Source organism: Aspergillus puulaauensis, chromosome 7, assembly GCF_016861865.1.
Source record: "Aspergillus puulaauensis MK2 DNA, chromosome 7, nearly complete sequence".
Taxonomy (NCBI): domain Eukaryota; kingdom Fungi; phylum Ascomycota; class Eurotiomycetes; order Eurotiales; family Aspergillaceae; genus Aspergillus; species Aspergillus puulaauensis.
In genome coordinates this window covers 2,625,472-2,650,577 of record NC_054863.1, presented here as the reverse complement: position 1 = coordinate 2,650,577, position 25,106 = coordinate 2,625,472, and the positions used below count along the sequence as shown (strand labels likewise).

General features: G+C 49.9%; 9 protein-coding genes across 9 annotated transcripts; 5 read left to right on the top strand and 4 right to left on the bottom strand.

The window, feature by feature from the left end:
• Window positions 1-86: 86 nt before the first annotated feature.
• On the bottom strand, window positions 87-2,280 carry APUU_71003S (uncharacterized protein; the record flags this gene model as incomplete). Its single annotated transcript, XM_041695939.1, has 3 exons — window positions 87-684; window positions 741-1,766; window positions 1,835-2,280. 3 exons carry the CDS (start codon window positions 2,278-2,280, stop codon window positions 87-89), a joined length of 2,070 nt encoding a protein of 689 aa, XP_041561619.1.
• Window positions 2,281-2,758: 478 nt separating this feature from the next.
• MTG1 (putative GTPase MTG1) lies at window positions 2,759-3,852 on the top strand (the record flags this gene model as incomplete). The annotated part of the gene is made up of 2 exons (XM_041695938.1): window positions 2,759-3,025; window positions 3,088-3,852. 2 exons carry the CDS (start codon window positions 2,759-2,761, stop codon window positions 3,850-3,852), a joined length of 1,032 nt encoding a protein of 343 aa, XP_041561618.1.
• Window positions 3,853-4,013: 161 nt separating this feature from the next.
• On the bottom strand, window positions 4,014-4,891 carry ISY1 (pre-mRNA-splicing factor ISY1; the record flags this gene model as incomplete). The annotated part of the gene is made up of 2 exons (XM_041695937.1): window positions 4,014-4,775; window positions 4,889-4,891. 2 exons carry the CDS (start codon window positions 4,889-4,891, stop codon window positions 4,014-4,016), a joined length of 765 nt encoding a protein of 254 aa, XP_041561617.1.
• Window positions 4,892-5,506: 615 nt separating this feature from the next.
• On the bottom strand, window positions 5,507-12,960 carry APUU_71000S (type II myosin; the record flags this gene model as incomplete). The annotated part of the gene is made up of 5 exons (XM_041695936.1): window positions 5,507-5,941; window positions 6,000-11,988; window positions 12,042-12,226; window positions 12,289-12,429; window positions 12,508-12,960. The coding sequence occupies 5 exons, from the start codon at window positions 12,958-12,960 to the stop codon at window positions 5,507-5,509; spliced, it is 7,203 nt and encodes a 2,400-aa protein (XP_041561616.1).
• Window positions 12,961-14,009: 1,049 nt separating this feature from the next.
• On the top strand, window positions 14,010-17,879 carry APUU_70999A (uncharacterized protein; the record flags this gene model as incomplete). The annotated part of the gene is made up of 5 exons (XM_041695934.1): window positions 14,010-14,466; window positions 14,523-16,367; window positions 16,440-17,161; window positions 17,215-17,455; window positions 17,680-17,879. 5 exons carry the CDS (start codon window positions 14,010-14,012, stop codon window positions 17,877-17,879), a joined length of 3,465 nt encoding a protein of 1,154 aa, XP_041561615.1.
• Window positions 17,880-18,096: 217 nt separating this feature from the next.
• On the top strand, window positions 18,097-18,429 carry APUU_70998A (uncharacterized protein; the record flags this gene model as incomplete). Its single annotated transcript, XM_041695933.1, has 1 exon — window positions 18,097-18,429. One exon carries the CDS (start codon window positions 18,097-18,099, stop codon window positions 18,427-18,429), a length of 333 nt encoding a protein of 110 aa, XP_041561614.1.
• A 944-nt stretch (window positions 18,430-19,373) lies between these two features.
• APUU_70997A (uncharacterized protein) lies at window positions 19,374-20,129 on the top strand (the record flags this gene model as incomplete). Its single annotated transcript, XM_041695932.1, has 1 exon — window positions 19,374-20,129. The coding sequence occupies one exon, from the start codon at window positions 19,374-19,376 to the stop codon at window positions 20,127-20,129; it is 756 nt and encodes a 251-aa protein (XP_041561613.1).
• Window positions 20,130-20,225: 96 nt separating this feature from the next.
• On the top strand, window positions 20,226-20,690 carry APUU_70996A (uncharacterized protein; the record flags this gene model as incomplete). The annotated part of the gene is made up of 1 exon (XM_041695931.1): window positions 20,226-20,690. The coding sequence occupies one exon, from the start codon at window positions 20,226-20,228 to the stop codon at window positions 20,688-20,690; it is 465 nt and encodes a 154-aa protein (XP_041561612.1).
• Window positions 20,691-20,918: 228 nt separating this feature from the next.
• PFA5 (DHHC family palmitoyltransferase) lies at window positions 20,919-22,580 on the bottom strand (the record flags this gene model as incomplete). Its single annotated transcript, XM_041695930.1, has 5 exons — window positions 20,919-21,591; window positions 21,653-21,693; window positions 21,747-21,870; window positions 21,920-22,418; window positions 22,469-22,580. The coding sequence occupies 5 exons, from the start codon at window positions 22,578-22,580 to the stop codon at window positions 20,919-20,921; spliced, it is 1,449 nt and encodes a 482-aa protein (XP_041561611.1).
• Between the last annotated feature and the right edge of the window lie 2,526 nt (window positions 22,581-25,106).

Here is a 25,106-nt window from a genome sequence, read left to right as displayed (position 1 = left end):
TAACAGTATGTAATACCTATAGATCTGGAGGAATGCCACAAGTGTCTACAATTCTAGAAACAACATCGTACCCTAAAACCTTCAAGTCATCTATCTATCAAACGAGCCCCTCTCCCCGACTCCTCATCCATATGTGGTCGAATCTCGTCAAGCTCTACCCAATCCAACCGGGTCTCATCGACATTTCTTAATGGTCTGGTATGAGTTGTAGGTACATCCGCAACAGTAGCAGACCCGTGGGAATTCTGCACATCAGCCGAGAATACTCCCCCAGGAATAGGACTGTTACTAGAACCGGGCCCGGGTCCGCGTACGGCCTCGTTCTCTTTGGCTTCGGCGTCTTCGTCATCTTCAGGGGTGCCTTCTTTGCATGCCCATGCATCCACAAATCGAAGAACTTCTCGTGGCCACCATCGCTTCATGAGTAAGAGGCGGAACGGTACCAGGGCTACGATTAAAATTGGGAAGACCGGTGCGCCTCGAGTTAGCGTGAGGATGAATATCGCTACTGTGGTTATTATCTGCAGGATCGTGTAAATATGGACTGGAACGTATGATGGACGTTGGTTGGTGCTCGTGGTGGTATCGGAGTTACTGGGGTTTTCTTTCTTTGCGAGTACAGATGGGAGAGGTGGCAGTTCAGCTGGCGGCGTGAGGAGGTAGAATGCCCGGTATAAAATCGGACTGGTGTCCATAGTCAGGATGCAAGGAGCAGAAAAGTAAGAGAATACGCTACTTACTTAACGGCCAGGCTTTGCTCGCCCATGAACAGGAACAGCCCAGCGAGAACGCTGGTAGGTGTCAAGCCAAGGACCTTCATCAAGGGAGGGCTAACAAAACAAAGGATTGCCCCAGCGTGAAGGGAGGCTGACCAGCGTTGTTCATAGACACGCTTGACTTCGTATGTTTCGACCTTCTCCTCTCCATCTACAATCACGGTGCGCTGTTCATTCTCTATATGCATCAGCGATTCAGAATGGAGAGGCGCTTGAGGAAGGAGCCCGTTGGCCGGAGGGATGCCCAAAATCCCACACAAAGCTGTCGTAGTGCCTAGGAGAACAATATCCCAGGAAAATCCGCCTGGCTTCTGTGTCCCGTAACGATCAATTGTACAAATAATTGAGCTCACCTCGTGATCGAAAAAGAAAAGGACGGTAATAATGATACCAGGAATGATAGCAGCAAACGCCCACCGGGCTGGTAGCTCCCAAAACTCCACAACGAATATGGCTCGATCTGGAGAGGATGGCTTGAATGACGTGCTGATAGGAAGAGTCATTTTGTCCAAATTGGCGAGTTCGCCAACATGTGGCAAGCCGATGAATATAATGATGGAGATCGCCGCCGCATACTCGGATAGGCCCATGCGCACATATCGGTGAAATAAAGGTTTCCAGCTTTCTGCGGTAGAGAGGAAAATTGCGAGTAGCATTGTTCCTACGGCACCGATGACAGCATAAAGAAAAGCCGCAAATGTGAGTGCTTCATGGGCTCTCTCCAACTCTTGAATTGCCTTATGGAAGTAGATGATACTATTCAAAAGGGAGAATATCTCGGTAGTAAATGTTGTCACGTAACGCATAGTCCAGTCATGCGCATTAGTGATAGCGAGCAGGTAGTGCAGCCATGCTGCGTGGATGAGAGACCAGGCCATAAATGGTAAAAACGGTATCTCAAACTCATCGCGACATAGTTGATAAATGTTCTCGGCAAGAACTGCGAAGGGCCCAGTCACCCCGAGAATGGTCAATGGTTGAATAGAGAAGCTGAAGGAACCAGCTATTCAGTATTGCAGATCCAAAAAGACGGGTACCTAACCCATGAAGCCACCTACAAGGAGAATATCATCCCACAGAGCCCGGTGCTCAGCACTACTTCAATTGCTCCATAACTCTTGCCGGTCAGGACGTACAGGTCGCTAGCAAAAGTGATGCCGGGAAGAAGATTCGTGAAGAAGACATAAACAGCGCTTGCAAGAATCAATTGGTTGAATACGGTCCAGTCGGATGTATAGCGGCGGCGAAGATTCAAAATATCTTGCTTGATGAGCCGGAATGGACGCAGGGGCCCTCCGGATGCCACAGTTCCTTTGAATGCGCGGAAGGCTTTGGGGGTGTGTTTCGAGGGGGTAATGATGGAGTGAGCATCATCTCTCTCGGTTTCTTGATCATTCTCATGGGCAATACTGAGCTTCCGGCCTCGTCGTTGTCTCGGTTCCGATCTAGAAGGAAGGGAAGTGACCCGAGTTGAGCGAGGACGAAAGGCAGATATCAACGGCATGATACTCAGCGTGAGCCCAGCTGGAGTTGATCGTTCTTATTTGCAGTGGATCAAGAGACGAAGTGTAGAGGGGTACTGGAAGCCAAGGGGCCATCTCTTGGCTACGGGTGGCGTCGACGGCTACATATGTGTAAATGAAAGTGGACAGCGAGATTTGACTTGGATATGAGTAGTCAACTCCTAGGTCATACGAGCTTCCTATTTACCGTACTTGCGGTGCAGATTTCTGACTGAGCAACCATGATGCATATTTCATAGAAAGAGTGTTGCCAAATCCAAGCCGCGCAGTGTATGATTCCCGAAAGAGCAACCGCACAACACCGCCTTATTCACCGCCCTCAGTATCACAGAAAATCCGGCCAAAAAAGAGTTCCAGAAGTTGATCGCGTTATTCTGCGGTAGAGAATGACGCCGAAGGATGCGTCTATATGGTCCTTGGTGACTGTTCTACAAGCTCTCAATCCGTGGACCTCCGATAATGGCTACTAAGTTCGTGCCCCGCCAGATATTTCCCGACTATGCCTCCATCCCGCGGTCCTACTTCCTCGGCCACCATAGGGCCGGGCTAAACAAGATGCGGAACATGCTTTCTTCAATCGACTATGTGGTTGAATGTCGAGATTCTCGAGTCCCAGTTACGTCCGTGAATCCCATGTTTGAAGAAGCTCTAGGGAAGACAAGGCGGTTGATCGTTTACACCAAGAGAGACCTGGGGACCGAGACGGGTTCACCGGCACAGAGGGCTGTAAGTAGCGATAAACCATTGACTCAGCTCATAGTTTACTCATAACCCTTCTTCATACTTAGGCCGAAAGAAGAATCCGAAAATTCGATCAAAATAACCCAGTCTTCTTCGTCAGCTCATCTTCTCGCCCGGATGTGAGCAAAATCCTAAAACATCTGCGCAACGATGCCGAGGGACCTGACAAACTTATCGGCTGCCGTGTTATGATTGTTGGAATGCCAAATGTTGGGAAGTCTACTTTGCTAAACAACCTCCGCAGCGGCGGCGTGAGAAAGGGCAAGGCTGTCCAAACCGGAGGCCAGCCGGGCATCACTAGGAAAATTGGAACCCCGGTAAAAATCATAGAGAAGGACGATGGCTCCAAAGTTTACGTACTGGATACCCCAGGGGTCTTCATGCCTTACGTGCCGGACGCTGAGAATATGTTGAAGTTGGCCCTTTGCGGCTGTGTCAAGGACTCTGTGATATCTCCTGTCACATTAGCAGATTACCTGCTATACCACATCAATTTGCACGATTCTGGTGTATACCAGCGTTGGGCGTCAGCAACCAACGAGATCCAACCCCTTCTAGACAGCTTCGCACGCCAAACAGGGCTGCTCGCAAAGGGTGGCACGCCCAACATTGACCTCGCCGCACTGCATTTTATTCAGAAATGGCGATCTGGTGAACTCGGCAAGTTCGTACTCGACGACTTACAGGCGGAAGAACATCGTCGTGAGTCGGGCATTGAGAACAAGGAGAGCATCAGTATCACACAAGCCCTGAAGGCAGAGAAGGCAGCAAAGAGGCAGCATACAGTAGAGACATCAGATAAACAAAATTAGCATCCATGTACATATATACCCCCGCTAGCGATATATTCTGTATTTAATGACAAATTTACAAGGAAAAGACAAGCCATTACACATGTATTCGAGATGCACCGAGCTAAGCCGAAGAATGAACAAACTCCAAACGAAAAGAAAGGCAATGAGCACCTAAACATTCATGAAATCTTCTCCAGTAACCGCCGTCTCCTTCTATCCACAAGTTCTTCTTGCACCTCCTCCAGCGTCGGCAACCGCCATTCGACCCCATCTCCAGCATCTCCAGGCAATGGCTCCCACCCGTCCTCCACATCCTCCTCACTATCAGCTTGCTTCCGTAACTTCTCTACGGCTTCCCTCTCCCTCTGTAACTCATATGCAAGCAATGTCCCATCCTCCTCATCAAGCCCATAGCCAAAATAATTCGCATCGACCTTTTTCGTCGCAATATCTCCACCCCGTCCAACATTTGGCCCGTCATCCTCCTCAGCCGGACCCCTCCCCCTCCTGGTCGCCGCTTCAAGCATCTCCTTAACACCCGGCAACTCTCTCGCCCGTCCAAAATATCGATATCCTTTTCCTCCACCAGGTATTTCCCTCCCTTCGTCGTCATAAACCCGCCCGGACCCACGCATATAATTCGGTCCGCCCATATTCCGAATCTGCATTTCCCAAGCCCACTTCTCGCGCATGAGCTTGTTGATTTCGTCATTGAGGTCGCGAATCTGGTGGTCCGAGAGACTGAGTTCTTGAATCCGAGACACCTTGCGCGAGATTTCTTTGAGGACTTGGCCGCGCCATTTTTCGCAGAGCGGGATCGAGTCAACGGATGTGATGGCCTTGGGGCGGCGTGTGCGGCCCATATCAATGATTCCCAAATCCGCGGCCTGTTGGGCCCGGAAGCGGAAGAGCATCGACTGGGCTTTTTCGCTGTTTCGTGCCTATAACCATAGGTTAGTAACTTTTTTTCCCCGTCCTATAATCTCCTTTTCGCGCTTTTGGGGGAAAGAGAACTAAGTAGTAAGTCGGTGTTCTTTTTATGAATCCAACGTACCATTTTGAGGGTATGTACAAAGAAATGCAATCGATGTTAAATTCCTTGCGGGCGGCGGGTGTTGGGGAGTTCGACTTCCTGTTCTGCCAAAATGAGTGAACTCGATCTAAGCTCCGGTGGGTCGCCGTTGTCTCCACAAGCGAGCGCTTGCAGCAGCCGCGCGTCTACCATGTAGATAATCCATCTACAGCCATCAGCCCAACGGTCGTTAAAACGAGATGTATACCTGAATAATTCCATTCTAACTTCGGTAAATACTGTCTCTGTGCTCATAATACTATGCGCCTTATTAAGGAAAGTCGGTATCTTGGTTGTACTGTGATACGCCTAATTACGAATACATATATATTGAACCAACATCTTTGAAAGAAATTATAAAACTGAATAACGATCTCTGATATACGCCTCCACCAATACAAGCCTTCAGAGCACAAACGGTATCGTCATAAACATCCAAAATGCGTATTCACATAACACTAAAACGAAACAAAATAAACGCAAGACGCTCCATCTCCAGTACCTCATAAACATACGCGGTTGCCATGATATTATGCTCGTAAAGTTTCATTCGTCCTTGCGGATGTTTCAAGCACAGCGGCTTTAAACTTGCGCCGTTCCCTACAGGAAGCCTTTGGTGTTGCTGGGCATGCGTTGCGGTAGGTCGCCAGTGGTGTAAGCGCCGCTTCCTCGCCGGCTTCCAGTATCACTGAAAGTGACATGGCTCCTTCCGACCCCCCGCTCGACTCTGAGAGCCTTCCACCCATTCAACTCACGCTCGAGCTTAAGCGACTTCTCGCGCTCTTCGCGTAACTCTCGCTCTGCTCGGCGGGCCTGGAGCTGAGAGTCCGACTCGCTTTGTTGCAGTTCATCGATGCTCTTGAGAAGGCGCTCAACCTTCTCGCGACCTCTATTAATATCCTCTTCGAGCTGAGAATTCATCTTCTCGCGTCTCTCAATCTGAGATTGTAGATCCTTGACCGTACGATCAACGTTTCGCACCGATCGCTGTTCTGAGCTATTCTTCGCTTCTTGTTCCTCGAGATGGGCTTCCAACTATTAAAGCGTGTTAGTATACAGACATTCCTAGAACACAGATGGGCTTATTCCATACCTCCTTGATTCTCTTATGAAGGAATCTGATATCCTGGCTACCCGAGGAGTAGCTCTTTGTTTCCAGGTCGACACACCGTAGTTGTGATTCCTTCAACTGCTTCTCCAAGGCGGCCTTATCCTTGAAGAGCTGTGCGTTGGACTCTCTCTCAGCGGTCACCTCCTTCTGCATTTCAGTAGCAAGAGCCTCTGCACGTCTCATTTTCCCGACAGCTGCAAGGGAAACATCTTCCTGCTGAGCAAGCTTGGCCTTAAGCTCTAACAACTCACGATCCATGCTTGCGGCGTTACGCATGGACGGGCTTTCACCCTTGGCGAGGTCTTCCAACCGTTCTCCGGCTTCCGTCAACCGTGCTTCAAGCATCTTCTTCTCCTTGAGAAGAATATCGCGTTCCGCAGTCACGTCATCGACCGAAGTTCTTAGGCTCCTGACTTGCGACAAGAGAGAAACAACCCTCGATTGGGCTTCATTGTGTGCAGCGGCTGCTTCATCGCGGGACGTTGTCACATCCTGCAGCATAATCTCCATGCGCGACTTTTCTTTAGCCCATGTTGAGCTGTTCAGCACCTCGTTATCCCACTTGCTGCGAAGGTCTTCAAGGTCTTCTCGGAGACGAGACGTCTCCCCTCGGCCGCTAAGAACCTTCTCACGTTCCATCTGAAGTTCGTTGTTGAGTGTGGTTATCTCGCGTTGGTATTTCTGCCTTGTTTGCTCCATTGAAGTCTCCTTATCCTCGATATCAATGGCGCGCTGGTTCCGGTAGTCCTCAAGCTCGTTTTGTAGACGTTGCTTCGCCTGAAGGGCACCTTGCAGTTCAGCGGCTTGATCCTCCATTCGAGCTTCAAATGACTGTGTCTGTCGTTGTAGATCGTCTATCATTGCCTCCATCTCTTTGCGCTCGGCCATGATCTGTGCACAGCTGTCCTCGGTCTCTTTAGCCTGAGACTTGGCGAATTGCTCCGCTCTGGTGGCTTTGAGAAGTGTGATCTCTGCTTGCTCGAGCTTGCTGAAATACTCGTCCGCACGGCTCTTATAGAGACCGAGGCTAGCGCCAAGGTCCGCCGACTTGGACGTTTCCGCATCGAGACGAATTTGCAGATCGGAAAATTCTTGAAGAAGTTGGTTTCTGCTTACAACATCCTGCTCCCTGGCGACCTGCAATTCTTGAGCTTCTGAGCATGCATCACGGAGTTCAACCTCAAGGGTGGCCTTTGCTCGTTTTAGCTTCTCAAACTGCCCTTTGGCATCTGTGATTTCCGCGACAGTTTCATTGTGTACTCTAAGCAATGACCTCCTGGACTGCTCTTGAGAGTTGATGAGGTCGTAGAGCTCTTCGTGGGATTTGGCCTGAACATCACGCAATGACAGCTCCCCAGAGCGAATGCTCCTTTCCAAAGCTGATACCTTCTTGGAGGAATCATCGAGTTGGTCGTGCAGACGGCCATTCTCTCGCTCTAGAAGTTGCATGCGCCTAACCGAGGGGCTTTCATCCTGCCATATGTCCCGCGGAGCAGACCGGTCGAGCTGGCCTTGGAGATGCTTGTTCTGCATCTCGCTCATTTGGAGTTTGTTTTGGAGCTCCTCAATCTCGCCTGCCAGGTCCATGCGCTTTTGGTAGCCCACTGTATCTACCGTTTTGTCTGATCGCGCGGAATCATTTGTGTTGTCGTTCAAGTTTAGTCGGCGATTGGGCGTTGTTGGGGTTCCAAGCTTCTTCGCAATGGCACTTTCAGAGTTCTTCCGGAGATGAGTAGGGGTGCGATTTCCAGCGACTTGGTTCTGATCAATTTCTTCCAGCAACGCACGTTTGGATGAGGAGTGACGGGCATCAAGATCCTTCATCTCCTCCCCGTGTCGACGACGCATCTCTGTAAGTTGGCCTTCTGCTCGATTGTATTTTTCCTCGGACACTTGAAGTTGACTTCGCACAGTTTCCAGCAGCTGGGCGAGGTCCACCTTCTTGGACAAGTCAGGCTGAATCTTCTCCCATGAATCAGCGGAATTCTCTGCTTCCGGTTCGACGGCCTTATGTAGAAGCATGAGCTGTCGGTGCAAGTTTTCGATTTCCTTATTTCCGGAGTCTAGCGAGCTTTGCAGCTTTCGCGTATTCGCTTGTGCCTGTGTCCTGAGTTGCCTCTCGGTCTCCAAGTTTCGGTTTGCTTCCGCGAGCTGAATAGAGGCTGTGGAGGCAGCTTTTTCAGCATTTCGGCTAGTCTTGTGTTCTCTGTTGACTTCGTGGTTTAGGTCCTCCACGTTCAGGGAAAGTTTCTCTTTCTGCTTCTCCAATGACGTTACGGAGAGTTGCAGATCCCCTAGCTGACGCGAAAGTGCCTTGTTGTCTTCCTCGAGCTTTGTCTTTTCTTTCTGGAGGGTTGTAACACGTAGGCGTTGGTTTTCACTGGCTTTTGAAGTCGACCTAGCGATGTCTAAGTTCTTCTGCTGAATTTTGGTTAAGAGCGCACGATTGTCGTTTTCGGAGGCCGTTAACCGGCCCTTGAGGGTAACCAATTCTCTCTCCAAGCGTTCTTTATGCTGATCATGGCGGATACGGAAGTTTTCAGATTCAGCGATTGCGTTCATCAATTGCTGTTCTCGACCTGCAAGGCGCGACCTCTCCGACTCTACATCTTCCAAACGGGCCACCGTATCGTCGAATTCTTTCCTGATGCTGTCTAGGCGCTGATTGTTTTGCTTCACTAGACTCTGTTCCATTTCAGCCTCAGCTCTCAGGCGAGCATCTTCAACACTGGTGAACCGCTCGCGAAGCTTGATGAGTTCCGTCTGAAGCTCTTTCCGGGATTGTTCGGCGGCGACACGAGCCTCTGTAGCTCGTCGAAGGCTGTCTTGTTGGATATACATCTCTTTTTCAATGGTGATCTTCGCCTCATTCAATGTCTCATACTTGTCTTTTAACTCCGCAAAATTGTGCTCCGCAAGCATTTGGACGTCATCTCTTGACTGTCTCTCTCTACTGAGGTCTGCCTGTGCCTGAAAGAGTTGGTTCTTTAAGTCCCGAGTCTGCTGCTCAAGTAGCTTGCGACTCTCTCCGGCCTCTGCATCCTCGGACATCTTTGCCTGTAGAAGATTTCGGACATCAACAGCCTCGCGTTCTAGTTGAGCCTTCTCTGATTTCATGGCATCAACTTGAGCTTGAAGCTCCCGTAGTCTGTTTTGCATATTGTCGTGGCGCGTTGAAAGGCTAGACTTTTCAATATCCAGTTGCTTCTTGTCCTCGGCGTGTTTTTTGGCGTCGTTCCGGAGGACGGACAGTTCGCTTTCTTTACGCCGGAGCAATTCCTCATAACTGGTGGACGTGTTCGAGAGGTCAGAGATTTGCTGACGAATAGAGCGGTTCTCATCCAGAAGTTCCTTGACTTCCTTCTTCGACTGGTCCAGCTCTTTTGATGCCTTTGCGAACTTGACATCAAGATCCTGGTCTGTTTTCAGCAATTTCGCCTCCAAATCCTGCAGTTTGCGGTCTTTCAAGCTGAGGTGACTTTGTAGCATCTTGACCTCTTGGCCAAGTTCTGTAATCTGAATTTCCGCCTTAGACGAATTACTTTGAGAGTCAGCCATCCTCCGCTCCAGCCCCTCTAAGCTTTGCTGCATTTCGTTCTTCTCAGCCTCGAGGCGCTGAATGATTTCTCCAGCCTGCTCGAGTTGTGTTTTCCGTAAGTCGAGCTCTTCATCGGTCTTCTTCTTTGCCAATATCAATTCGTCCAGCTGATCCTCGAGGTTTTCTTGATCCGCAATGGCTCCTGCAAGCTTTTCGCTGAGTTCAACTTCGCGAACTTGGAGCCTCCTGAAGATCTCTTCTTTGTCGAGAGCCAAGGATCTCTCACTCTCGAGGGTTTGTTGGATCCTTTGCATCTCTATCTCTGCCCGGCGCCTCTCCTCTTCAATCTTTTGACGTTCCGAATGGTCAGTTTTCATTTTCGTCTCTAGCTGCTTAATCCTATCGTCCCTTCTCTTGACTTCATGAGCAGTACGTGTTTCTCCGAGAAGAGGCTTCATTCTTGAGAATAAGCGCCACCAAGGGTTGGACTTCATATCCAGGTAGGCACAGAAATTGTGCTGAACGATTCGTGTTGCTTCCGCACGATACAACCTCTTGTTCGAGATTCGGCGCTGCACAAACCCTCTAGCTACAGATTGGAATCGAGTCATGATCGTGCGGATGAGTTCGTCACGTTTCTCCTCCAATTCTGCAAGAACACCGGCGCGGAAGAACACTTTCGTGCGGCCGACTCGGAACCACGCTTTATCTAGGGCCAGTTTCTGAAGCATTATTCGAGCAGCAGACTGCCCGTCCATGTAAGCTTTGGGCATATCTCGACAAAGAACCTCGTAACGCTGGCGGAATTCGTTGAATGATAATCGATTGGGGAAACCAGTACGTGCAATCCTGATACCTTCGAGGACACCATTGCAACGCAATTGGTCAAGAACCAAGGGCGCATTCAACATTTTTGGACGTTTTTTGTGGTTCGGGATAATACAGCGAACAAAATGGGGGTGCGTTGAGTGGAGTTGGTTCATTAAACTCGATAATTGTTCCTTATGTCTTTGAGCGACTGTACGGAATAAGCCTTTCTTCACCCGGCTTTTGGGATAGTCGACTTCATCACCATTGCCGCAGTCTGAGAAGAGATCGGCAACGTGACTGTCCTGCGAAGATGCGAGCAATCTCGTTATATTGTCGTTCAAGGGGTCTTTATTCTTTTCCAACCAACCTTCGGTGGAATACTCCACCTCAGCTGCATAGTGGGTAAGAACGAAGCCTTGACGGAGGCGCGAGGCTCTATATTTTGCAGACTTGGTGTCCCACAGTGAATGAAGCTTCTCGGTGAACGATTTGTCTGTGGCCTTGGGCATAACACAGTCCTCATCCAAGCACGAAAAGACGCCAATAGGATTTGTCACTTCGATGAGATCGATTGTTGGCTGCAAGTCTTTACCGAAGTCGATGAATTGCCACTCGATTTGCTCCCGTGCATATTCTTCCTGCTCTAAAACGAACATATGGTGATTGAAAAACTGCTGGAGTTTTTCATTGGTGTAGTTGATGCATAGCTGCTCGAAGCTGTTGTTCTGAAAGATTTCGAAACCGGCGATATCGAGCACTCCAATGAAGTAGTTGTCTTCACCAGTGACGGTGTTTCTATCGAGCCGGCTGTTGATGCGGTTAACCAGATCGCCGAACCCTCTCTCGTAGATTCCCTTTGCTAGGGCATCCAATGCTAGCCGAACTTGCTCTGGAGTTTGGACCTTTTCTACCCACTCGCGGCCGGCCTTCACCCTGGGATGTAATAGTCCCTTGACAAAAGGTTCGGTCTCGATTCCCAGAAGTTGACATGCCTTTTCGACACTGCCAAGAGCGTCGCGGCCAAGGGCGGCTTGGTCAGCCCGTAGACTTTCTTTCATGATGCTGATGTTTCCTAGGTGGAGAACAGCTGCGACTGTGCGAAAGATGGACACCTGATCTTCTTCCGAAAAATTCATGACATGAAAAGCCTCAAGCAAAGAAGTCCATTCTGCTTCATCTGATACGCCAGCAATTGTATCGTTTCCATCTCTGGTGTACGCAAAGTCCTCAATCCCTAGCTTCGAGAGCAGTAGATTCTGCCTCAATTTAGGATCGGCACCCTTGAGCAATTGGTAAAAAATGTGATAATTTCTTTCTTGCAAATTGGGCTTCACCACACGGGATTTCTCGAGGAGATACCAGTCGATGAAAGCCCCAGATATTTGACCAGACCGAGCGAACTCGATTCGGATGAACTTGCCAAAACGTGACGAGTTATTGTTTCTGACCGTTTGAGAATTACCAAAGGCTTCGAGAATTGGATTGGCTCTCAAAATCTGCTGCGAAAGAGTGTTCATCTGCTTGGCGCCAGAGCGGGAGTACATATTATCTGAAGTCGCAACAGCTGCGAGGTATTGGATGACCTTCTTCGTATTTTCCGTTTTGCCTGCTCCAGATTCTCCCCTATGCGACCGTCAGAATACTTGATAAATATGCCAGTCTCGCAAAGCACTTACGTCACTAGAATACTCTGGTTCTCACCCTCCTCTACTAGATTTCGAAATGCTTCATCGGCCATGGCAAAAATGTGCGGCCGAGTCTCTTCTCGGCTTTGTCCCTTGTACATCTTGATGTACTCATTGGAGTATATAGGTAACGGGCAGTAAGGATTAACCGTAACTAAGAATAGTCCCGAGTAGGTCTATTGACGGAATTGTTAGCCAAGGTCCAGCATCATATGCAATTAGAACTATAAGTTCTTACATATATTAGATCTGCCTGGTATCGTGTGTGCAGATTATGTACCACCGAAGCTTCGTTCAGGTGTGTGAGCTCAGCCATATCATCCGCTTTATCAAACTTCGCAGGATTGACCCGGTCAACTTGGTCAACGTCCACCTCCCGCTGTTTTAAGAAACATAAGTATATATATATATATATATATTTATTTATTTATATAGCCACAAGGGTCGAGTGACATACCTGTCCATCGTCTGTTTGTACTAGTAACCGACCCCCATTCTGCTCCTCTAGGACAAGCCCTTTGACGAAGGCCTTCTCGGCATCACGTAGCCAGACGTATTTATTCCCCGAGAAGTCATTGTCACCTTCTTGTCCCCGAATTTGGTCCGCGCCTCGACGTACATCCTCCGTTTTGATGAATTCCGGCGCGAATGTGCCAGATGCCACATCATTTTTCAGAGAGTTCGACCTTTCCCGGTTCGCATTTCGAGAGAAGGGCGCGAGAGAGGAGTGGGAGATGGAGGACGAGTTTCGAGCATGGACTTTGGGTTCTTCGAATTTCCCCGCAGAGGCGATGACGGCTGACTTTGGACGCGCTTTCGTCTGTGGACTTGAGGATGGCGAGGGCGAGGGAGATGCACGACCGAAGGGATTGGCACGCTTGGGCGAGCTATTAATCTGAGAGGGGAGCATTATTGCGGTGTGTATTGAGGATAGATCATTCTCCGAATTAAAGAAAAAAAATCGAAAAGAAGACAGTGAAGAAGGATGAAGTGAAGGCCCAGCTGAACGAGCGATGAAGTCGCTCAGCGCAGCATCCGAATCACGAAATGCACAAAATGCAGGATGTCAGAATGTTGACAAGAGATGGGGTTCAAGGTCGGGAACAGACGCAGGTGCACTAAGTTACTCACGCATCAAGGCGTCAAGTCGATCATCGCTTGATCCTAGCAACCTGGTTCATCAAGCAGTGGCCCCCCCCCACCGTTGGCCGGGTTGTGTTTGTTTACATCCGTCCTGGGGTTGCGTTCCTCAGGCACCAATTACCCACCGATCACACTAGTCCCGATCGGAGCTTCAGATGTCACGTGCTGATTCGCAGCACGAAACTTGCGCTTTTTTGATACTTTCAAGTTCCGCCATGTTGCTCTTCTCCGTCATCTCCTCACGTCTGGCATCTCCGCTCGTTTAACTCTTCTTTGTATTCACTTCAATTTTATGTTTATATCGACGAACGAGCCTCCTTTAATTTCTACACTGCTGTTTGGATTGCAAGTAGTGGTTGCAGGAGCTTTAGATACCGTGGTTTGTCGGTGACGCGCCGTGTCCCATAATATTTTTCGAGAGTGATGTGCTATGTCTAAAGACGCTCGAAGTTTGACCGATTCAGTAAAAAGATACCCCGCGTCGAGCGCAAATAGGCACCCGTACCTAGACTCCAGAACGCGCAGCCATTAGCCATGTCGAGTCACCCGATCCATTCAGCCCCCCCCTTCTGGGGTCCTCCCAACTATACACAACCATGGACGACACCTCAGCCGCCTTCATCGGGCCCTATACCTCAACCTCAACCGTTCAATCCAGACCCTTCTTCGACTCCCCAACAATATCACAACCTCGAAAGTTTTTACGGAAACTCGCACCTTCCAGGTTTGGGAGGCGCGGGTGCGACAGGCTCCTTCCCGCCTCCCCCGTTTGCTTTCCCAGGCTCCTTTCCCCCCGCACCGGCTCCTCATTTAGCGATGCCACACATGGGATATCCTTTGATGCCCGGGCAGTTGCCTACGCATTCCTATGTGCCTCAGCCTCAACCACAGCCATCAACGAACAACCTGGTGCATCCTTCTCAGTCGAACGCGACAGATTCGCAGCTGATGGCGATTACAAGTTCAAGGCAGGATTTGGATCGGGAAGAAGGTGAATTAACTGATCTTGAGGGCGCTACGGGAACGGAGAAGCGTGGCTTTCGACGCCCCAAGGGGAGAGCTGGCGGCAACTGGAAATACCACGGGGCGGGTAATGGAAGAGAGCACGGGTTGCAGGCGGAACAATCTCAGTTGGCGACTTCGGGCGGGCTCCACCCCAAACATGACGACCGTTCTGCCATCGCCGCGGAGACTCGCCGGGAGTCGCTATCAGAAATTGAAGAAGGCGAGGCATTACCCGAGCCTCGCGCATCTAGTAGAGATAGCGGATCCCGTATGGACAAACTCACCCTTATTCTATTTACATACAGGATGCTAACATTTCTCAAGCTTACAATCCCCCCATGCCAACAGAGGCCATATCGCCCCCCATGCCAAAATCTTTATTTGAACCCATGAAGACTACTAGTGAAGGCATGGGCGCTCTAGACTCACTTCTTCCCTCCTCCGTCGACCAACATTCGTCCTCTATTAATGGCGTTTCGCTTGCCCAACTTCGGGTGCAAGCGCAAGGTGCCCTCCTCAGCTTAGCACCACACAATATCCGTTACAGTGAGCTTGTTGGAGAAGGTATCAATCCCACGATACTTAAACAACTTTATGAAGAAGTTGGCATCAAAGTTCCAACCACACCCCTCGCGGATCTTGACCCTGTAGCAGGCTCCAGTGACAATCTTCAACCCGGGGCTAGCACGTCAGTCATAAACGAGAAAGAAAATCAACCTACACAACACCTCGAAGCTCAACATGGTGCTACGCCAAAGCTAACATCCATTGAGGCGCGACCCACACTTCACTCTAATCAGCCCAATACAGCTAAACCTATGGAACGGAAAGACATGATCGCGCGAATGCTCGCTGCCAAAGCCGCTAAGAGCTCATCCGTCCCCGCACCAACTCAGCCGGATATTGAAACTACCGTCTCATCGCCTCAAGCCCTGCCTTCTGCAGTTGATGAATCTACAACAACTACTCCTTCACGAGATACGTCCGTGAACGAAAAAGAAGCACGCGTCAAGGAAAAGAACAAGGCGCAAACTGAACTTGCGAGGCAACGCATTGAACAACTGAAGAAGCAAGGACTCATGAGGAATCTACAGAAGTCGTCATCTGATAGCCTTATTCCAGAGAAAGAACTGCAAAATTCTGTCCAGGAGGCACCGCAAGCCCACGCATCCTGGACTGTTCAGCATCCGTTACCTGAACGCCCACCCGTTCCGGAGTCTGCTTCTCTTGATCAAATCCCTGGCCTATTTATGACAGAGAAGGTGCCGGAAGCGATAAACGGCGCACATGTTACCCCTATCCAAGAATCAATACCCGAATCGGCACCTTGCCCTCGTTCAAGCCAACGCAAACGTCCTCGTGCATCGGATTTTGATGAACCAATCCCCCTACCTAAAAGGGCCTTCAGCAACAGCACCAGCCATGAAATACCTGAGAGACTTGTTATCGATATAAGTGACGATGAATTCTATGGGGACGAAGAGGAAGCAAGCGTGCACGCTGAAACAGCCTTTGCACATCCTTCTGACGCTTTGACTGCAGAAGGATTAATCCGAGTATATCCGCCTCCGGCTGATGGTCTTCCTCATCGCCCGGCGACTTCCCAGAGCCAGGGTCTTTCTACTTCCTCAACGCCGAACAATCTTAAAAACACCGAACAGGAAGACTTGAGGAAAAAGGATCTTCAGATTCAAGCTATGCACCGAAGGATTGCCGAGCTCGAGCAACGTAAAAAGGCAAAGCTAGCAAGCCGTACTCAGTCCCCTCGTGCTTCAGACCTATCCCCTCCCGAACTCGTTAATATGCCCGAAATATCTGATCCGTCTATGTTGAATATTGATGACAAAGGCGTGGACGAAATTCTAGGGCCAATGGATGCTGATGGATTAAGGAAAATGAAGTCTAAAATATTACGAATTCAGGAGATCGAAGCTGGTGTTCCTTCTCTGGACGCGGAAATACACAAGTCTGAAATGAAGCTTGCTGACACGAGAAGCGAAGGAGAGAGATTATCGTCGGAGCTAGCGAAAGGCAAAGAAGGCCGACGACAACTTCTACAAGAGCTCAACACCCTGAAGCTAGAGGTTTCTGGTTTATCGCTTGATCGTATAAATGTCGCATTGATTGACATGGAAGCAAAGGAGAAAATGCCCGTCGACGTTGTTCAAGGTATGCTTCAAAGATTATCGATCCCAGGATATCAACGCCCAGACACAACAACTTACAATCACTACGCTATAGCTCAAGGCTATGAGAACAAGGCATTAGAAGAAGACACAGCAGCCCCGGATTTGTCAGAAGCAGATGAGCAAGCTCACGAAGATACTATTTTGGCGCAACACGCCAATCCTCCAACTTCAAACCCCCCGGCCGCTGACCATGTTCCCGATGTTCCTAATGTTGATATACCCGTCCCGGACGCGCCCGCCGCAGAGCCATCAGACACGTCTATGTCAGAAGACTCCAGCTCTTCAATGGATGAATCTACAGACGATTCAAGCAGCGACTCCGGTTCGTTAAATGAAGAGATACCTGACGCACAGGATCCTAACATGGATCCAATTGCGCCCATGGAAGAAATGGTACTAGCTGCCCCAGGCCTTCCGAATGGACCCCAAGGATCACAGCCGGAGGATGCGCTATCCACAGATAAAGCCCCCAACGCTCCAACCCAAACCGACATGCTGTCTAGGGCTGGCGCTGCAGAGTCGGAGAACCTCGATTCACCAGAATCTCCCGCCTCGGAAGCTTATGAGCCGCCAGAACCCGAAGAATCTGCTAGTGCTTCTGATACGAGTTACTCCCCTGCTCCTAGCCCTGACTTCCCCAGCCCTGACACAAATATGGAAATCTCGGGGTCTTCAGAAGAACAATCACAAGTCGCTGGTGAGCCGCTAACTGAAAAGGTCCAGGAACTGGATTTACAGCAACCAAGTCAATATCCCCAGATTGACCTTCTGGATGTGCGATAAACCTCAGTTTCTATTGGAAGTTTCGACGCTGACTTGCCGCACAGAACACGCGACGCCCTGAAGACTCACAGCGTAAATTCTCACCCTACACTAGTCCGCTCAAGCTGTTCAAGGCCTATCGATACCATCCAGACTACAACGACAAGGTGTCCGGCGGCTATCGCTCTCTAACTTATAGCCATAATATTGACCCCTTGAAACATTTTTGTCCCTTTGAGACCTCAGGTGGTGTCTGCAATGACCGTTCCTGTGAATATCAACATTTCCGGGACATGGCTCTCAGCGGTGCGTCGACGCTTAAACAATAATTTGCACAACTCTCCCCATCTGGCTGGACATAAACTTCACATCTCTTCATCCTTCATTGCCTGTGTTCCTCTTTGTCCTGCTCCCCTGTTTTTGTTTCCCGTCCTTTTCATGTGCTGCCGGAGTTGTTTCCCATTTGATTGTGAAAATATTCTTTTCTTGCCCGTGCGGATGCTGACGCACAGAACTATTAACCTCGGCAGATGACAAAATTCTCGTCCAAATGGGCTCTCTACGGGAAGGCAAAACACCGGAAGAGTGTGACAGTTACGTTGCTGGATTAAAAGAAACCATCAACGACATGCGGCGCGACAGGGTGAAGGACATGAATACTGTGGCCACAGAGATTGCAGGATATCGTAGACGCTTTCTTCAAGATCCCACTCGGGTCTTGGCGCTGTAACAACAACAGACTCTGGCCCAGCAAACGATTTACCTAATTGAGGAAGCTCCTCAATATCCACCAAGGTGAGCTGCAGTCACAGCATCGGTATCGGTCTGCATCGGCATCGCTAGAAACTTGTCTATTCAAGACATGACCCTGGCCCTCGCCATGTTGCCTCGATTCGAGGAGAACTGCCCATACATACACTCATAAGCAAACTCGACATCTTACCCTTATGCTGGGCTTGGTCCCTAGTTTCCCCCTTTCCCCCGTCTTTTTTATCGGTCATCTATCATGGTTTGGCATACAGGCGAGCGCGGAGTTAGGAAAGACCCAGGTCTCTTTCTTTTTTCTTACTTTTGCCCTTCGTTTCCCCCCTCCCATTCTGGGACGTAGGCGATTGACCCGCCTTGACAGCAGGACAGACCGCGACATAGAAGAAAAAGAAAAGAAAAGAAAAAGAAAGAAGAGAAAGAAGAGAACAACTTCATCTGTTACGCGAGGTCTTTTCAAGGCTGGGTTGAGCAGCATTTATCTGCAGTTCCCGTTCCCAAATACGGAGTTATAATGGGATTGTACAGCAAGTGGCTTTCGGCATACACGGGATACACACATACTTAGTTTTTAGTGATTAATTATACGCGACTTTCAATCCAATATCTCATTTGGTCATCATGTCAAGCCGAACAGTACCTAAACCACCGGTCTTCAAGGTCCTTAGGGCTTCGAGTAGGCAGTGCGTCAGCCCCAAGGCGCGGACAGGGCACTGAGGGCTATCTGCATACGTACATACCAGTACTCGAAAGCGAGGCGTGAGACATGAGGTATTTAGCCTTGTGGCCCTGTGGAACTTGACTCAGTCCAATATGCAAGGTCTACATGTACTCCGGGCCCGGCAAGCATGGCACGCGCATTGCCCGAGGAAAGGCCCCGGGCCAGTGGCAGTGCGTGCCCAAGCCACGGCCCCGGGCCAGGGCCTGGATGGAGCCATGAGAACGCCACTAACTTCTTACTCGGGCGAAGGGCGTCTGGACTTGAATGGGCCGACTGTCCGCTGCTATTACTAGTATCGGAAATTCAATTGCGAATGGAACTGGGGGCCGTTGTAGTTATGTACTCCGTACATCAGGCAAATGCGCTAAATTAGCTAGGTAGAACAAGGCCAGCTAGGAATGTGGAGCGGCGGTCTGCTGCAACATTTTCCAGGTATTGCTAAGTACGATGGATGGGACTTCAGTTACCGGTTCACAATCGGTTACATACTCACCCAGCAAGTCTACTAAACACCATGTCAGCGGTCTACTACCTCGAAAGGAATTGTGCAGTACTTAGTCATGCGCCAATGGATCTACGGCTGATCAAGCCCCCACCTTAGCTACCTACCGGGCTAGGTATGATGTTGTCGGGCATCGTAGTTCAGCCCAGCAAAGATTAACTTACTCAACCCTGACAACGCCGGACGACCCCTCGTCGCTCTCATGTCCTTTTATAGAGATACTACTATCACTCGCGATGGTTTTCAGTCCCGCTACGGCAGGTTCCTCACAGAAAACGGCCTGGTTGAGCGAGTCGACGGCGCCTCTTTGCGGAGAATGTTCCTACCCAAGATCACACCTGAAGGGAAAAAAGCAGCTGAGAGATAGTCCAAACTTTGTTCGCGGCCAGTTGCAGCATTATGGGGTGTCCTTTGATGAAAGCCAGCTCTCTGGTAACGGAACGATGCTGTTGAAGCGGTTCCTCGAAGCGGGGAAGTGTGATACCGTTCCTGCACATATTATATCGCTGCAAGAGCAGATGCACCGCGAGTGGATCGATACGCAGGACACAGAGTATATTGCAGGCCATCCAGACTTGGTTATGGATGCATACTTCTTGCGAGCGGGCGACAGACAACCAGACCGCACGAAAACGACCACTGTCGTTGCCATGCCGTATCCTCTACAAAGCGAATATCGTATTGGGCAGATGCAAGAAGCCGCTGGAAAGGTTTCCGGTCTGTATCAAGAGACGGCTCGGGGCTGCATAACACAGACTGCTTTTATGGGCTGGAACAGTGCCGCAGTGAAGAAAGCGGCTAAAGGTCATGTTGCTAAGGAGAAGAAGGAATTTGAGGCAGAAAAGAAGAGACTTAAGGAGGAGGAAGATAAACTAGTGGCTGAGAAAACAGAGGAGCACAATGAGTACCTCAAATCACTGAAAAAGAAGAAGACGAACCCGTCGCCCGTTGGGGGCTACATTATTGATTGCGAAGAAATCGAAGACAACTGACCGGATTTAGCAGACGAGCTAAGTCTAGACATCCATGCCACCGATGAACCTGGAATTTTCCAGGCTTGTTTCGACTTCGGGGTTATTGGGGGCATCATGCTTATCGGTACTGATACTGCAGCATTGGGGCAGTACGGCGCTCGGGCAGACCGTGAAGCTGGAGGCCATTTAGATGATGAAGACGATTACGATTCCGAGGAAGAGGAAGAGGAAGAGGAAGGTAGAAAACCACAGACTGGATCCAAGAGGAAAGCACCCCCTCCTAAACGGGGTCGCGGACGGCCAAAGAAAGCCCAGGCAGGGACACGGACACCTCAGACGTACCAGCTGAAGGCAAGGTGTCGTGAACACGAGGGCCCGATTGATTCTGAGGCGGGTGCTGGCACTATAAAATTCAAAGATAAGAACCTCGCTGCGTTTGTGGGAACACTTTCCAGCATTGGAAGCGGGGTCTCTTTTACTGCACGGAAGTTTACTGATGATCCACGTCCACGCCAGAGTGAATGGGCTGATTACTCGGCGGAACAATACGAGAGGGAACGAGTGAGCAGATGGCACTAGTAATGTGTACTGGATGCGCAACACCCATGTCATAGTTCAATGTACTTTGTTTGGAAGAATTGACTTACTACATTAATCAACTAACCAGGTACCAAGTAACGGCATCGCATTACCAATATCAACACTCTATCCACAAAGACAACCGACCTTCCAACAATATTAATTAAATAAATATACAAAAAAGGAGTTCTGAAAAGTCTATAAACCAATAAAGGCTAGGTAATGCTGTCATTCCGGTCGTTTATGATGATGGTGGTGCCTTCCTCGTCTTCGTTTATGTTTTGGCTGGCCATGTGTGGGTGCTGCTTCATTATTACTACTATCATTAATTTCCGCAGCAGATGCAAGTTCCAGTCCTGCCTCCCTCTTCAGTCGGGACACTACGGGCCCCATAGCGAACTCGCTTTCAAAACTGCTATGGTCTGCGCATGGGCTGCGCTTCAGAGGGAGAAGCCAGTCAACGATGGAGTATCCAAGCACTTGTTGGAGGTTCTTGAGGGGGTTGTCGAGATCGAAGGGATTCTCTCCAGGTAGGGTTTGGAGGACGGCGAAGACATGCTGCTCAGCGCCTGTTGGAGGTTGTGGGAGCGGAGGTGGGTAGCCACCTCCAGCTCCGGGGTAATTTGACATGGGAGGTTGGGCGCCGCCTCCAATTCCGGGGTGAGTTGGCATCGGGGGCTGCGGAGGAGGCGGAGGCGGAGGGGGCATGGGTGGTAGTGGGTAGGTTACAGTGTGAAAGGTTGGAGCCCATCGTGATGAGAGCACATGGTTCGGTACCCGGATAGCCAAGGTCCATACTGCAGATCGCCGGTTGAGGTTCTCGATTGTCGTGAGATTGGAGGCGGCCAATTGCATAGAGCTCATAGTCATTCCAAAAGTAAATAAGCCAAAGAAGCCGCTCCTGTGGACCGTTAGTATCGAGCTGCGATAATGATACGATGAAATAATCTGGGTTTACTAACAGTCCAATGCCGATAACCCAATGGGGGTTAACATCGCCGGTCTTCAAAAGGGTCAGCCTGGATTGGTTCATTGTAAGGAGGAAGAGCAACCCACATCTTTTTTCAATTCTGCAGTGAAAATCGCACATACTATCATGATAAAGGAGCAGAATACTGCTGTATAAAAAACGAACTGGATGAAGAACTTGAACGAGGTTTCCGACACCACACCTCCAACCCTTGAAGCTCGTCAGACACGCCGAGAACGAAAGAATTTCGGAGACTCACCAAGGACAAAAATGGTCCATCTTCTGAACACAATGGTCCACCTCTCGGCAATGGTGGGTTCTATCGGGTTTATAATGGCAGCATTTCGAGCAATACATAGGCCTCCCATCCGGTTGGCACACAAAGACGTCTTTCTTATAAAAGTTCTCCAACCCAGCTGTGTCCCACGGGAGCATCATCGGCCCCGCATTATAATCGAGCGCTCTTTCAACATCTCCCTCGGGTTTATCCGATATTTCGGTCGGTTTTGATTTCCGATGCGACTTTCTCTTCCTCCAAGGACGGTCCTGCGAATGCCGAGACGATGGATGGGCAGACTCTTTCTCCAGATCTGAGGGTCGAGGTAGGAGGTCCGGGTTCCACACCACGCTATACAATAATCGGAAATAGGTGATTAAGAGGATTAACAACAGGGCATAGAATACTGCGATTATCGCTGCGCCTGCGCCAACGCGGCTCGGGCGGTCATACTTCGGGAGCGGATGGATCAGATAATCGACTGTCAGGAGTTAGCAAAGTATGTTGTGCAGAACAATAAAAAAGACCTACTGCACAGTGGTTTTGTAACCGCATAGCAGGCATATATAATGACGCCGAAAAGGACCACCGGAATGACTCGGGCAACGGCGAGAGTAATGCGCGGGTCCGGTTGCCTTGCCATTTCACGTTGACTGACGGAGGCCGAGGGGGGAAGCGGCTCCGCAGAGGGGGATCATAAGAGACGAAAAACTGTATCATAAAACTCCATATGCATGCATAGTCGATTTGCAATAGGGCTTATTTACAGAGGAAGTAAAGGAGTCAATGTGAGGTAAGGATTGTCGCTGACGTCGAAGTCGCATTCTTGCGATAATTGCAACGTGACACATGCAAACAGTGCAAACTCGCACGTGATGATAACGATAGGCGGCATCCTTCTCCGATTCCGATTCACTAAGGTTCTCCCATCATCTAACGGTTCCCTCTTGCTTTCCCCAGAGGGACAATCAATGGGGACAGTCGAATGTCTCAACGTCGCAGCCTAGACACCACGACAACGCCGAGATAGAGCATGACGATGCTGTCATCCTATGCAGATCTACTGGTCAAGGAAATGTGAGAGATCCCTCTGCCTGGAACACGGAACTCGGGCCTCCCCGCGTGGAGTCGAGTAGTATCCCGGGCCCAGATTCCGCACTCCTCCATGATGTCTTCCGCGTCCACTTCAACTGGCTACGCTGTCTACTTCGGAAATAGGCACGAACTTTTCTGCCTTTCAATCCGTTAAATCCTTCCAGCCCGGGTAAACCGTAAACGATGGAGAAAATGGCGTCACGGGGCTCGCGAACAGCGCGCAAGGTGACAGGGCGAACTTGGGCGTACGGGCGTAAGGGCGTTCCGCGGATTTGGATAGAGTCGAAGGGGGCTTGTGCTGGAAGTGAGGCGATAAGCGCAGAGCCCGGGCAACATATTAATAAGGGCGTCTGTTATAGTCAATAACTCTGATGAGGTAGTTGAATTACGCAGATGTGGGCGTTCCGAGATGGTGGTAGTTGGGAACCAAGCACCCGCAGTCCTAGGGCCAACACTGCTGCAATGGTGATCGCTGGCACCGCCTTTCATGTGTAGCACAGAGAACCAACAATCTGCAAGATAGAATAAAAAAATTGTAAAAAAGGAAAAAAAGAGCTCTACCTATTTTTTTTTATTTTTTTTTTCAGGTAATTTTCCATCTTGATTTCGAGTGGATGACCCAGGCAGCAAGAGTGGTGCCTGTTGAGCAGGTGACTTGGAATGCAGGCACTTCTTTCGAATCAGCACGCCCGGGGAAAAAAGCAGCAGGTCGAGGAATTCAGCCAGATCGCTAATCAGAGCAATTCAGATTGAAAGACTTCCTCTCCACAGGCTCGACCTTCAGCAGGGCAGCGCAAAATGATGACCGAAGTGGAGCAGAGCGGTGCCGTCCAGAACGGTGCCTAGAATCCAAGGTACAGCAGAAAGCGCTCCTTAGGCAGCATGGCCCCGGGAAGGCCACCCGCAACATGCGCAAAACAATGCACAAACACTAGAAAGCGCATCGAAATAACCACCGCTGAATGATCCCTCACCGTGACACGGTGCAGAGTACTCTTGAAACAAGATGTTCTCAGCTCAAAGCCCCCGGGGCCAGAGAAGCGGAGCCATTCCACACCGGGCAAAGCGGGCGTGCTGGACTCGACAAAGCCTCGTCCGCCTCGAAGGATAGTGACACCCCCCCTTCGAAAAGCTGAGTCAAAATGCGCGACTGTTAGGAGCATTAGTTCGAAGAATTGCAAGTCAATTCTCAATTGAGTCAAGTGTGCAGAAGCCCTGAGGCGCAAATCAGGCTCCTCAGCGATCCAGACTATAGATCGATGCTGAGGAAGGTGCTTGGGTAAAACCCACCCGACAGCATTGTGGCTCTGCCATAGCCCAGGGCGTGTACTGCCTGGGAATCTGCCTAGAGCTGTTCAATGATTCATAGCTGCTCCTACTCTGTATAAAATATCTCGTGCTCCCCCCTTCAGTCCTCGCCATTCTCATCTTCATTCAACTCACATCTACACATCCACTTCAATCGTGATCCGTTTGTTATACAACAAGACTCTCTCTACCAGCAAGCTGTCTGCATCCCCGAGTCAAATCATAATCTCAACGCTCGAACATCATTCAACCATGCCCTCACCCTGCTATCCCTCTCAAGCTCTCAAGACCTACCAGCCTCTTCCTAGCTCATGCGCTATGGGTTCATCACCTCTCGAACACCTTCCTCACTCTCAACAATTACTCAGTGGTCACAGACACAGCCGTCTCCGCCGACCAAACTACTACAGCAACGAGCCAATGTATGTTTGCTGCCAATGCGGCGACGGGCCGAAAGTATTCAAGCACAACCCCGTGTGCGTTATCTGCCACCATGTTGCCTGCAGCGATTGTCAGTCCGTCAAGTGAGTGACAAACCCACAAATTCAAAGTGAGTATCTCAATAACGCTGGAATCACCGAGGAGCCAATGCTCACCTGTCACATAGCGCATGTTACGACCTGCCTACGCAAATTTGATTGACGATTGGTTCTTGGACATTGGAGCAACATCAGCGCATGCATAATTTACATTGGAACACGGCATTTCTTTTCTGGGGCGCTTCCTTAGACGGAGACAGAGGCATTTCGCATCTTGATTTGGGGTT